Raw genomic sequence first — 14,334 nt, 5'->3', positions numbered from 1 at the left:
TATTGTCACTACAGTGAGTTCACCATTAAGTCCCACAGAAGCTCTGTAACAAGATCAAATGTCAGTGGAGTCGAAGCAGGGGAATAACGAGCTTCACAAAGTGTCACCATGATGATCCACAGACTGACTCCATGCAGGTTACTGTAAAAAAAAAAAAATCCAGGAGATCAAATCCAAAAATATGAAGATAAATTAACTTCTGAATAGTTGGGGATGCAGATAAATAAAAGTTAAAAAGTTAGAATTAAACCATTATAATAAAGAACAGGGCAGAGTCTGTGGAGAACTGCTGACTCGTTATAACTAACAGAATAAATCACGTGATCCTTCCTGCAGCTACCCCGGGCTGTGTTATTAGTAATCACAGGGGCTGGCTTATTATTACAAAGTGCCAGGCTGTGACCGGTGTGACGCCTCCTTCACTATCAGTGAAAACACCACAATCATCGCTGCTCCGCTTGTGCAGCGCTAATATCAGTCTAATGGTCAGTAATATAGATATGGGGATTTCTGCAGGTGTCAGAACAAGAGATAGGCTCCGGTGCCGAGGCGCTTGAGATCCAGGTTGTAGATTCAACATGTTTATTTGGCGCCTTAAAAAAAAAAAAAAAAATCTAAAATATGCAGGTTATTATTGTCTGTTGATCGTCCGTGGTGGGGACGCACCGAACCACGCACATTTGGTATAGGTGGTATAGGTCGTGGTGGTCCAACTGAGACGCGGGCGCAGGCCTCCACCGTTTGTGTGGCGAGCTGAGAGGCGCAGAGACCGAGCAAAAAACTCATCAATAAAAAAAAAAACACAACAGAGGGACTGTTTCCTGACCCGCTGTTGGTCAAACTCACCAAACAACAAACAGCCTGTAACATTAAGAGAGAGTTTAATCAGACAATGAGTCCGGTTAAGTCCTGGAAATTTACATATTAAGGTCTGGAAGTTTTGCACGATGTGGATCAAACCGAGGTGGATTTATTTCAAAACAATGATAATGCAGGAATAAGCTTTAAATTCATTCAAGAGAATCTGGTGATAAAAGTCCAGATCAGTGCTGGATAATCCTGAAAAACCTTCATTATTCTGAACTAATCTTTGTGCCAAGTTTGTTTCTTGTCGCTTCTCTCTTTTTTTGGTGGAAATGAACAGACAGACTCGTCTAAAACACACTTGGTTGAAATAAACCTCTCTTTTCCTGGAGTTTATTCAAACAAACATGTTACCATAAACACATGAGGACTTGGATTCACCTTTTCTTTTTTTTTGTTTGGATACAGTTTTTAGGCTAATGAACTTAGTACTTCTGCAAAGTCTTACATTATCGTACAAAACAACGTTGCACTCAAGTTAAACATGCGGGTTTTTTTCTGTTTCAGCAAAGAAAATGGAAACAAAACAAAACAAAAACAAAACACGTAAAGGTAAAGTCACTGAACGGGAGAGGAGGCGTCACGTGGCTCCCTGCATAGACGGTAAATAGAAAGCACACAGAAGCGGTATAAAATATATACATGATAGGTGAGGTTTTCTTTTTTTTTTTTTCCCTCATTGAGTCTGGGCGCGTGCAGGCTCAACACTTTAATCTTGTTTTTTTTCCTTCTTCTTCTTGCAAATCCTTATTTTGGTCGAGGAACCCCCCTCAAAAAAAGCCAAGTCAAAGTCTTCAACAGCAAAGCAAGCGCAAAAACAAAGAAAAAAAGAAAAAGATCCCATCGTCTGTTTTCATACGTCAGGCCTGTATATATTTACATTTATATATGTACAATGCAGCAATGTAACAACGTCTTCATTTAAAAAAAAAAAAACCTGGACATTTCAATTGCTGTGCAAGTTCATCGGTAAACACATAAAACCCGCATAATCCATGTTTTCTTTCTTTCTTTTCTTTCTCTCTCTCTCTTTTTTTAAATGAAAAATGATTGCAACTAATCCAGTTTAGTTGTCTGTGATTTTTCCTCTCCATCCGCAGGTCGCCTCTCCGCTCCGCTCCGCTCCGACACCGTGTCCGTCCATCACATATAGATTTAATTTCTTATTTATAACGACTCGGCCTCTTCCTGCTCTCCGGCCCGTCAGCTGTTGTACTGACAGGCGTTCAGGCTGGAGCCGGGGCTCTGCAGCCCGCTGTATCCAAACGTCGGGTGCTGCTTGGATTTGAGTCTGAGGGTGGCCAGGCTGGAGTTGCACGTGTCCCGGTAGACGCTGTACGGGGAGCCGGGGGGGCCGTACGGACACGCGGACGACGACATGGCCGAGTTGATGCCGGACGTGCCGATCCCGTTCAGGTTGCTGATGTTGTTGAGGCCCGGGGTGGGCATGCCCGGCACGGGGGAGTGGCCCATCCCGGAGGCCATGGTCATGGAGGAGATGGAGTTGGGCGCCGAGAACATGGACTGCGAGGTGAGCGGGCTCATGGAGTTGAAGAAGGTGAAGTTCTTGGTGGAGAGCGGCGCCGGGGTGAGGCCCTTGTTGGTCCAGTTGTTGTAGGTGTAGGCCGGGTACATGTCGTCGTAGGGCTGCATCAGGCCGCTGAACTGCGGCAGGTAGCTGTTCTTGCACAGGTCCATCTGCTGGTTCCGCTCCCGCTTCCTCCACTTGGCGCGACGGTTCTTGAACCAGACCTGGAGGAGACGCACAGGTTAGAGCCGCGGCAACAGCACGTGCACTTCACCGGAGATTATAAAGTATAATAGTATATAGTATAATAGGCTAGTATATATATAAATTCCCCTCTTAGACCCGGTATTTACTTTTTATTAGGTTTTATCATCCACTTGAACCCGAGGACCTGCTCTTTTCCCCGCGGTTCGCTTTGGTTAAATCTGAACTGTAGCCTGACTTGGATTAAATCCATTTATGTTCTCACATTTTCTGCTGCTGCCTTCAGGGAGCGTTGTTTTTTTTTAGAGACACTTGCACGCACCTAAATACATTTAAAAATCATATTATAATTCGTTTGCATGGAGCCTTTCTTTCTTTAAATATCTGATCTTTATTTAAAATAATTTAAGAGACAAAGACATTCAGTTAAAACCTAGAAGTTAAAGCTGCAGGTTGAACCGGACTGACAGGACATTTAATACAACTTTATTTCATGAATGTTCTCAGACGTGTTTACACCACTTTGTAAACACAGAAGGGAAAAAAAGGGCACAGACAGTTATTCAAATTATCTTCATAAAAGAAAATACAAGCTTTTCACCCAGGCACCACAAATACAGGACTAGTACCCGATAGGTAGATATTTATTTATTTATTTCCCGTGGATTTGTTGCAGCGAGCTGTTACAACTTCTCTTTTCTCCACATTTGTTTGTCTTTTACTTAAAACAGAATTCTGATTTAACAATAAAAGAAGCGTCTGCTGCACCTCAGCCCAACACTGTACAGTCTGATTCAGCCAATAAAAACCCTTCATTTACACCGGCTACAGCATCGGTGTAAAAGGCTTTACAGTCCATAATAATATCGTGTAAATTCGGATTTGTTTTGTTTTAAAATCTGCATTTATTTGTTAATGGTCATGTTTACAGGAAGTGTTGGATGAGCTCTGGTAACTGTAACATGTAAATTACATTTCACCAGAATCATCATGGATAAAAAATATTTTGCATGCTTTTTTACTAAATATCTACTAATTTAAATATTATTAAAATTAAAATTATGCAGAGACAAAATGTGAATAACACGAACTTTGTGTTAAAATGACACAGCAACATAAATGTGTTTAGACCTGAGACAGAGCAGAGTTGAATTATTATTATTATTATTTTTTTTAACATTTATTCCTGTGCTGCAGATGAATGTCTGACAACGTTAGTGTGTGTATATATTTATATATATATCTATATTAATATCTGGGTCAGACGTTCCTAAAATAAAAGCAACAGGTTTACACCATGAGTCAAACACGCGCCGTGCACGGTGCCGTAGCGCGCCTCTGGATTTCCTCAGCTCTTATCGAAACCTGACAAAAGCTCCGTTAGCTGGCACTCTGCGAGTCATTTTTAATTCATATAGTAGAAACAGTTTACAAGTGGTATCATCAGCCGGGCCCCGCCGGGGCTATTTATAGCCGCGCAGGGAACAGGGTGCTGCGGACAAATTGTCCACAAAAGACATGAGCGATGTGACAGACAGAGAGCTGCGGAGGAAACAGGGGCAGAGTGAGGCTGCAGCTCCTGGGCCGAGAGGGGGGGAGGGAGAGGAGAGGGAGAGAGACACTAAAACACGGTCGGGTTTTATATTAACAAGTAAAAAAAACCTCATCGCATCAACATTCAACCTGAGCACCACAAACACATAACTCTGTCTGAATGTGTTATCTGTCAGGCTCCATTAAACACCGACGACCTGAACAGACCGAGTCCAAACACTTAAAAACGTCAAAACATCTCATTAAATGCTCCGATATGAATATGAAATATTCACTCTGCGCCTCGTCTCGCGCTCTTTACAATGTTTTCCTTCTGCTCCGCCAAAATTAAAAAAGCTGCTCTGTTTGAAACTCGCCCCCTCTTGGCTCACGAAAAGAAAACTCTCTCTAAACTCCTTCCGAGACTTTTCACTTTTCTCTTCCCCCCTCTGCACTTTAAATAGCTGTGTTGCATTTTTGTGCAATTTGAAACGGTGGGTTTTTCGCTCAGCCACAGCCGACAGGCGCCAGTTGCTGTAAATGAAAACCAAGTGCAATTGTTTTGTGTTTCAAGCATCCACGCATTTTTTTTAAATTTCTTTTTTTAGGGAGAAAAGAACATAATCGTCACCTGAGCGTATAAATATCCTGTGTGTTGTTGTCTGTATTTGCTTTAGGCGCTTCTGCTCTCAGTTGCATTTTCTACTTCTTATAATAAGAATCCAGGTTTATCCTCTGATTACTAATCTGAAATAAGATATTGTTCAAACATGTTTTATTTTTCAATCTGTAAATGTTGTAACTACACCCCCCGCCGCCCCCTCTCTTGAACAAATACAATCACACACAGTTTCCTCTTCACTGCACAGCCACAGGTAGATCTGGCGACATGCACGCTCTCCTCCACGGGGAGAAATAAGGTGATGATGTCACCAAAAACAAAAATATATATTGGCTCCACTGGATACACCGTGAAAAGACCACGTGTCTCTTGCAGCTCGAGGCAGCCTGCATTTCTGCTAAAAAAAAAAAAAAAATCTTCAACATGAAATATGAAGTGTGTTTTTTAACAAAGCGTGTCGTTGTAGTTTTATTCCTGGTTGCGTCACAGTCGCGCGCGGAGTTGAGATTTAAGCGTTTGGTTTAGTAATGGAGGATTTAACGTTCTGGATGTGCAGCAGCTGACAGTCAGGGATGACTGCAAGAAGTTAAGATCAGTTAACAAACAGCTTTTGGAAATATCTGTCTTTTGGTCAGAGTGTGTCTGGGCTGGTTTCTACCGGACAGAGCTGCACTCTTTCATTCAGTTCCAGCTCAGTTTATAAAGCACAGACTTCAAAGCCACAGTGGATGTTGTGTCACTGATCACACAGGGGAGCTGGGAGAGGAAGTCTGTGTTAAAATCCTCACTGGAGATTTTTTTTAAATTAGCTCAGTTTAGGCAAATCAATGGTAAATTAAACATTAAAATATTTTAATGGTAGCAAAAAGTTATCATTGAATTCGACACGCTGTGTAAGTCTGATAATTAGGTGTTTTGGAAGCGCCATTCTTGACTTTAATTCTGTTTATCTTCTAATTATTTTCTGTCGGCGTAACATTTCATTATTTATTTGGTTTCAAGTGTCTATGAAATTTTTTCAGGTAATTACTTGAGAATTGAAAAGAAACTACCCCAAGAATGCTCCTGTTTATTTGTGAAATCGTCTTTACGCATGCATTACGCACGCTTTACGCACGCTCGGCGGTCTGCCTGCTGGTCTCTTACCCGGACTCTGGCCTCCGTCAGGTTCGTCCACACGGCGATCTCCTCCCTGGTGCTCATGTCCGGGTAGCGGTTCCTCTGGAAAGTGGCCTCCAGCTCCTGCAGCTGCTGGCTGGTGAAGTGAGTCCGCTGCCGCCGCTGCTTCTTCTTCTTGGGATCGTCCGCGTTCCCGTCATCGCTCCTGTGCTCGGCACTCCTCTCCTTTTCTGTGGATCAATTAAAGTCGGTGGAATTACTGCACGCTACAGCTATAATTTGAATTGACATTTAAACAAGAAGTAGCCTAATATTTTGCATTCAACGAGTTAATATTTGCACATTTAAGGTTAAATGACTCAGACTGGGAGAAAGTGCAGCAGCGTGCAAAGGTCAACGACTGAAAAAGGCCTGTGAGCAAGAAATAAGCAAAGCCAAAGCTATAAATAAATTGTTTACATTGTTGTACATAAAAAATAAGCCCGAAGTGACAGCTTGAAGCCAAATATTTACTAACATGTCTGCGTTTTGCATCGATTCTTTCAAACACACTTAGATCTGCCTTCAGTCAATATGTGTTTCTTTACGACGAGCTCTGCCCACCCTTATCTCCCAGCTGCTATCTTGTATTCGCGCCCCAACAAGATTGCCCCATTAAACTGAAGGGTCAGCACGTGCAAAGGTTAATCACAAAAAAAGAAAAGAAAGAAATACACTCTTTGGATGTTTTGCCAAATACAAAAAAGCAAATTAAACCTACAACCCACAGTGCTGTTTTTAACCTCCGCCCCAAACTGTAACTAAGGAAATTATGAATAAATCAAGTTGACTCATTATTTGCTATTTCTTCCTCATGTGGACCGAGAGAGGGAAGAAAGCGTCTTTTGTTTTTTTCTAAAAACGTGGCAAAGCTAAAGAACAAAAAGCTTTTTTCCGAGAACTGTTAATACGGACCTTCTGGCTTTCAGTTTAGATTGGTGGATGGACCCAATATTTATAGTTTGTTGGTTTTAATGCATTTACTGACAGCAGGCCAGGCTTTCTGCACATTTTTCCCTGACAGACTTCGGGATCCTGCCAAATATTTGGCTCAGCCAGCGCAATAACAAAAAAACGGGGTGTAACTGCACAAAAAAACCCTGAACAATCTTCCACATTTTATTGTATTTACGCGCGGAAAAATACCAAATTAAGATTAACAGGACATGTATTGGGATAGATTCTGTTCATGTGCATGACACGGAAATAAATCGTCATTGCAGAGAGGATGAGCAAACACTAAGGCAAACAAGATAATACTGCAATATCGTCTCCTCTTTTGTGCTTTAGCGGCGTCAAGTCTGCAGGAACAAGCTCCACCGCTGCAGGAGACCAACAAAACAGTGTGTGATTGCACTCAGAAGAAGGAAACGAGTTGCTGAAAGCAGCACTCATGACTGCTGTACCTGCCAGCTCTGTGTCTGAAGACTCGCTGCTTGAGTTCTCTAAAGTTTCTCGACTGCTGTTTGAAGTTCTCGGTAAATGAAACGCGGGGGCCACGTCGCGGGGCGGCGGCGGCGGCTGCTGCGGCGGCGGCGCTGCTCTCACTGCCTCTGCGATTCTGTCCAAATTCATCCCACCTTGAATAGAAGGATGCGTACACAGAGGAAACGGGGTGAATCCTGGGGTGCACACAGCTTTCCTCCTCCTCAACTGCTACGCTACAAGAAAAAGTCCACCCGCTGCCAGACACACACCGCGACATGGGAGGATGAAGCATGCAGGGAGAAGCTCCACGACTAGGTTTTTTTTTGGTCGTCCACAAAAAAAAAAAGACTTTGATGGGGAAAAAAGAAGAACCCAGCACAGACACACACTAACACACACACATACACGAACACACACACACACGCGCTTAGCCCCCCTCTCCCTCCTCTCTTTGCAGCAGTGACGGCCCAGTGCGCTCTCCTTCTACCCGCTGCAGGGGAAAGCTTCAGCCCGCTGTGATCGAGAGGAAGCTCCGTGCTCTCCAACCCACACAGCGGACCCACCCATCTGCTGGGTTTAACCTCCCCAAAAACGAACAGGTCCCACCCACCCGCTGCAAAAAAAGAAAAAAACTCTCCACCCAACCCAGATATTTAGTCTGACGTCAAGCTACAGCAAATACAAAAAAAAAGAAAGAAAAAGTCCCATGAATTAACAAGACGTTTGATTTCTGTCGCCTGCGCATCAGCCGGAGTCTTTAACCGCGTTACAACAGAGAGATCGATCTGAGCAGAGGAGAATGAGAAACACACACACACAGTCGAGGTGTTAAAGTTTGTCTCTGGTGAACGCGGACACTTTTTGCAGCGTTCACTCGCCTCCTTTCAGCTGTCGGGAGCGCGCACTGCAGAGTAAAATGGGCCTGTTATTCATACAAGACATGTTTGAATGTGTTCAGCGCAACGCAGCTGGGTGCGCTTATACACACACACTCTCACACACAATGTATAGTATCTCGGACGCGCGCTGCAGCTGCCTGAGTAAACATTTCCCTCAGTGTGAAAAGTGCGTGGACATTTGAATAATGTTGTTGTGTCTTTGTGCAGGACACTGTAAACTGACGAGTACCACTCCAGCACCACATCCACGCGCGTCAAGGGGGTCTCTCTCCCTCTCTCTCTCATACCTGGGCCGTGTTTTCGCGCAGCAGAGCCAACAGCAGACTGTCTCCAACCAAACACGTCAGTGAATAATCAGCTGTTGACACCAGCAGCTACATTTTCCCCCCAAACAGCCGCTGCTTTATATCCAAACTTTAGGAAAACTCGTCCCAAACTCCACTGTCCCGACCCGTCGCCGCGCTCTGGCTGCACAGCTGGATTCCAACATCTCAGCAGCAGCAGCAACAGCACAAAGCACATTATGACGGATGGCTCGGTAATATGATCTAATTACAGATAACCTGAATGTGGCTACTGACACTGACACATCGGCCTGACGCATCAATGAGAGTCAGTGGTGGTTTGGCTGCAGTGTTATGGTTTTATAGGCCCATTGATTTTCTACCAAAGTGGAGACTGTGGGGCCTAAATCCAGATCAGGTCACGTGGGGATGATCTGGATAAAGACAGAGCAAGAGCCACACGTGCATCTGAAAGTCCAGGTTTCAATAATATCAGGGAACTGGAGATGCAGATTCTCCACAAATCTGTTTGTTTGATGACAAAACGCAGCGGCGACTGCTGGAAAGAGAAACGTGGTGATGAGGTTGGAGGCGTCAGATGAGGCCTTACAGCACAACAGGAACATGCTTTAAAGGGATAGTTCAGCTTTTTTGAAGTGGGGTTGTATGAGGTGCAAATGTCCATGAAGTACACTAGAATAGATGCAGTAGAAAGGTCTCTGCTGATTAATCATCCGTCATTTTACTGCCTGTGTCTTGGTGCAGCGCGATGCGCCGGTGTCTCTCAGTGGGGGAGAGCAGAGACCTTTCTACGGCATCTAATGTATTTAATGGGCATTTGTAACTCGTACAACCCCACTTCAAAAAAGCTGAACTATCCCTTTTAAGGTTTAACGTCGACCCGGTGCATTTTGGAAAATCAAATTGGGTTAACATTTATTTCAGAGAACAAAACCGTGATTTTTGTTGTTTTCTTTAGCTCATTTATCCTGTAATCTATGGGATCAGTCCATACATGCGTATTTTTAAAGTCTATTTAACATGAACACAACAGTTCGGGTTTTTCTTTTCCTCAAAATTATGACTCTTAATTAAAAGAAAAGTAAAAAAGGCTATTTGCCGATAACATTAGAAAGTGACTGAGATAAAACGGCTCATATATAAAATGTTGAAACCTCAGTTATTCAAAATGTTGAAACCTCAGTTATTCAGGTGAATTGACACAAGTTGAACTGCTCCACAGCAGCACAGACTCCTCTCTGTGTCTCTGCTCCTGGAAGGGGCAGAAAATTACCTGGAAAACATAAATTACACCCACTCGTGTATATTTCTTCAGGTTTGATCAGTCGCTATAGAAAAAACCCATCTGACCCTCTCTGACTCTTCGCGGCCCCGGCCCTCCTCATACCGCGTCTGACACTCGGACTGTCACCGGCGCCAGTCTCGAGTATTTTCGGCCTTTTGTATGACATGAGATCCCCGTCGGACCGGAAAACTCCCCCGAAGGCCCTTTTTTTTTCTTTCAAAAGACAATTGTGTAAGCTCTCAACAAGCATTTGCCTTTTCCCATTTGTTCAGCCTCTCTCTCTCTACGCACAGACGAGCTCATACACGGAGCCTGGATTAGATTTCTACACATTACTGAGCTGTCATAGGAAGTTAAAGGAAAATATTAACCTTTCCACTAATAGTAGTTGTTGTTTTTTTTTTTTTCTTAAACAGCAGATTCCTGCTCCGACATGTGGCCTGTTGTGTCTCAGACGAGGTCGACCCTCATTTAGTCTCACATATAACCTCCAGGGATGCCCATGGGCAGAAACCCTCCGTCCGATTCCTCTGTGTCTGCGCACTGACTTTTCTAATAAACGCTGTAGCCAAGTGCGTAAAATTGCTGCGTTTAGGGGGGCTGTTTGGCGCGAGGAGACAAATTGAGCTGCAGCGCGTGACCTCCAAACACGGAAGTACGCAGATGATGAGTGTGGTAATTAAGTGACCTGGACGACCTGGTCACCTCGTAGTGTCAGCAGGTGCTATTTACTATGCAGCTCTGCCAAGGCTGAATTGTTGGGTGAGTGTTTAGTTAATGGGTGAACCGAGTCCTAAGAGAAGTGCGCAAAGATGACGTGTTTTTTTTGTTTGTTTTTTTAAAATAGTGCAGCAGCTAAAAAAGAAAGAAAAAGGAAAAGAAAACAGAAGCTCAGACCTGTAACAAAGGGATCACCTAATATTAAGATAAAAAAAAAATCGAGTCACAATAAGATCACAGTAAAACCCACTGACCCTTTAAGTCCCTACAGGAATATTATAGGATTTACAGCACATGGAGATTTTCCATGGAGGAGTTCCTGTGACTCTACCTTCCTCTCCCGCCGCAGATATAACAGGCTGATAGATGGCGGAGTGAGAGAGCAGCCGGTGGTTGAGGAGGAGTGGTGGTGGGGGGTGAGGCAGAGGGGGAGAGGGGGGAGGACAGTATACTCTTAAAATACACCCAGCCAGCCTCCTCCATCCTGCATCCCTGCCCGAGTCCCGCTCCTCCTCTGCTCTGGAGGGCACTTGCGTGTGATGGATGAGTTAAAAAGCCTTTCCATCCGGCAGGACAGGTTAAAGGCCAGTGGCAAATGCAAACACTCATATTTTTCCTCCAAGAAGTGAAAATAAACTCAACGAGCGCCGTTAATCACACACCAAACACACACACGCACACACATACACACACCGAGACATGTATTTGTGTGTGTGTGTGTTTTTCGCTCTTAACTGTGAGGCGAGCAAAGTGAGGAGCGGAGCACGGGGCCAAAAAACAAAGCGTAGAAAATTAAAGCTGGCGAGCGGACTGAAAGGCAGGAGGAAGGCGGTGGAGGTGGAGGTGGAGGAGGTGTAACTGGACCCGGTGGGGTAACTGGAGAAGGACAGAGCTGATTATTGCCTTGGTGATGGTTTCTCTGCTCGGTCCAAGGCCTGTTTGACCTGCAGCCTGACAACCAACAAACAACCTGGCGGAGGGAGGGTGGTGGTGTAGGAGGGGTGGGGGGGTTGTATAGGTGCACATTAAACAACCTTCAGAGAGATCAACTCCTCTATAGGAGGCCTGCTGCTGCTCAGAGAATAACACAGGCTGATAACTTGACCCGAGGTGGAATTATTTCCCTCAGTATGTCAGAAATAGACACGAAATCAGCTTTGACCCCCCAAAATACCACTGAAAATCAATACTTTACATTTTGACACAGAATCCACCGCAGTTTTAATAATTAAGAAAAAAAAAAACATTTTCTTGCCCGAGTTTCCAACGACTCAGAAACTCCAACCTCCCTCAGACATAATCTGACCTTTAAAATGAAGCTGCGCTCATAATAAACCACGATTTCCTGGAAGATACTGGAGTTTAAATATCTTCATCTGATTCTATGCCTTTTTAAAAACCACAGGACATTTTCCAACAGAGGCTCGTGTGTGTCCTTTTTGCGCTGTGGTCACATCCGGGCTCTCAAATTATTATTATTATTATTATTATTATTATTATTATGATGATCTTAAAAAATCCTTACAAATATATTAGACGAATGGAGCTGTTTGATCTATTTATCAAAATATAGCCACTAAATTATCATCTTCATCCTCATTGGAATAAAGCAGATTACTGAAGTTAATGTCAAACTTTTTTCTTTTCTTCTCTTGAATACTATTTTTCATTTGTTTTCCTCGTGCTGTCTCATTAATGATATTTCCCCACATCAGCATATTGCAAACGCCCCGCGCATCATCTGTACAACACAATATCGCACACACACATACACACACTGTGGCTGTACAGGTCTAAAAGCAGATGTCCGGACACGCACATCCGTGACATTTACGCACGAAAAGGCTCTGACAAAGACTGCAGCATTTTCTTTTTTTTGATTTTCCATTATAGATTCTTTAGTTTTGTAGCGATCAATAATCAAACTCAGAGGTCAAGAGGTCAGAGCAGAGGACAGGTCATACCTGGGTCCCCACAAGAAATCACATTCTTCGACAGATTCAGTTCCATTCCAGTTGCCTGAAAAACAGAAGAAGAAAAGTTTCATCAGGAAAGTAAATTAAATAAAATGAAAAATCCTTCATATCACATTTATTAAAGTGTCAAATCTTTATATAATTTATGTTCCTCTCTTTAACCAAATAGTGTATTGTTCTCTTCTTCCGTTTTTTCCCTTTAAACCACTGAATAAATTAAAGTTTTAGTTTCAAAACCCTGTGGCCACAGAACAGAAGACTTCACTTTTATTATCAAACATGTTTATTTTATAGAAATGGACAAAATGAATAGCGATAAAAATCTAATTTAACACTAAATTATTATATTATCATCATACCAGGGCACTATAAAAGGGGAAGTCCAAGGCAGCGAAGCTTTAATGAGATTATATCATCATAATAAAATAATCTCAACTCTCCATCGAGTCTGAACCGAACATCCTTCACTTGGTATTTATTCTCTTTTCAGATCTTCATGTTTTGGGGGCCTCAGTGCCCCCCCACCCCTCCCCCACCCCCCATCCTTTAAACCCAGCACCCATAACCCAACATCCCAGACATTCCCTTTAACAAGACACTACACACACACACACACACACACACACACACACACACACACACACACACACACACACATACACACACTGACCTGGCCTTTCTTATCTACAGGAATCCCTTTGCTGTTTTTATGTCCTCAGTAAATCTTCAGTCCTCCGATGTTTCAGTGCGCGCACACGCTCGCTCGCGCTTCTATAGGCTACCCTCCATCTATATTTATTTATTTATGTGGTTGATGTAAGGCAAGGCACCGGTCCACTGAGACTCACACTGATGCTCACACACTGTGGACGACGCTGACTCTGTTTCAGCTCCTGATCTATATATTTATTTGATGCCAGATCTCCTCTCTGTGGTCACTTCGGCCTCTAACACACACATCACCCGATACACACGCGCAGTTTAACGGCTTCAACGTGTAATGTCCTCTATCGTGCCAAACACGGGCTCACGCGTGACTCATATCTGCAACATCCCCGAGCGTGACACCGGCCGACAGCCCGGTGGCCGCCGGTGGCCAACCTGACCGACTCCCACTGTGTGTGTGTGTTTTGGTTTATTTGTACTCACCAGTCGGTTCCCAGCAGAGGCAGACAGTCAGAGAGAAAGAAAAAAAAAGCCTCAGTGTTTCCCCATGCAGGTGTTCAGTTAAATCCACTCTGTGCGTCGGCTGCGCGTAAACGCTGCGTCCGCGGTAATCAGCGCTTTGGTCGCGTCTCCGCGGCGCTGCCTTGGTTTTCTTTGCCAGAGCTCTGCAGCACGCCTCGCGGTGACGTCACGACACCGCAGCCCCCTCCGCCGCGCCCCCCCCCCCCCACCCCTCAGTTGTCATCCTCTTCATCCTCCTGCACCTTCATGTCTCCTCTTCATCCTCAACCATTTCTTCATCATACACACACACACATATATTTTAATTGCTCGTTGTTTCATTGATGATAATCATCCTCACCTGACGTCATCCTCATCTTCATCCTCCATAATACATCCTCTTCCTCAACTACACATTTTATTATCATCCTCACCAGTACCAGGCCCATCGAATCAACATGCAGGGTATAATACATACATACATAATAATAATAATTATAATAATAACAATAACAATAACAATAATAATAACGACAATGAAATAACAATGATGATAATAATAATAATAATAATAATAATAATAATAATAATAATAATGGTAGCTAATGGTAATATATTTGTGTGTGAACTGCAGCTGCTGTGAAG

General features: G+C 43.6%; 1 protein-coding gene across 2 annotated transcripts; it reads right to left on the bottom strand.

Annotated features, from left to right (window-relative positions):
• Positions 1–1,169: 1,169 nt before the first annotated feature.
• pitx1 (paired-like homeodomain 1) lies at positions 1,170–13,854 on the bottom strand. Of its 2 annotated transcripts, XM_085797144.1 has the most exons (5): positions 13,672–13,824; positions 12,511–12,565; positions 7,316–7,489; positions 5,898–6,100; positions 1,170–2,616 (listed from the first exon to the last, which is right to left on the bottom strand). In XM_085797144.1, exons 2-5 carry the CDS (start codon positions 12,554–12,556, stop codon positions 2,068–2,070), a joined length of 972 nt encoding a protein of 323 aa, XP_085653270.1. In that variant the 5' UTR covers positions 12,557–12,565; positions 13,672–13,824; the 3' UTR covers positions 1,170–2,067. The 2 variants fall into 2 exon arrangements, with proteins under 2 accessions (XP_085653270.1, XP_085653271.1); XM_085797145.1 differs by lacking the exon at positions 7,316–7,489 and having other exon boundaries at positions 13,672–13,854.
• Positions 13,855–14,334: the final 480 nt, after the last annotated feature.

The sequence above is a fragment of the Trachurus japonicus genome, chromosome 14 (genome assembly GCF_045865225.1).
Source record: "Trachurus japonicus isolate A0001 chromosome 14, Traja_1.0".
NCBI lineage: Eukaryota > Metazoa > Chordata > Actinopteri > Carangiformes > Carangidae > Trachurus > Trachurus japonicus.
Note: the sequence above shows the minus strand (reverse complement) of the source record. Positions and strands in the feature narration are given on the sequence as shown.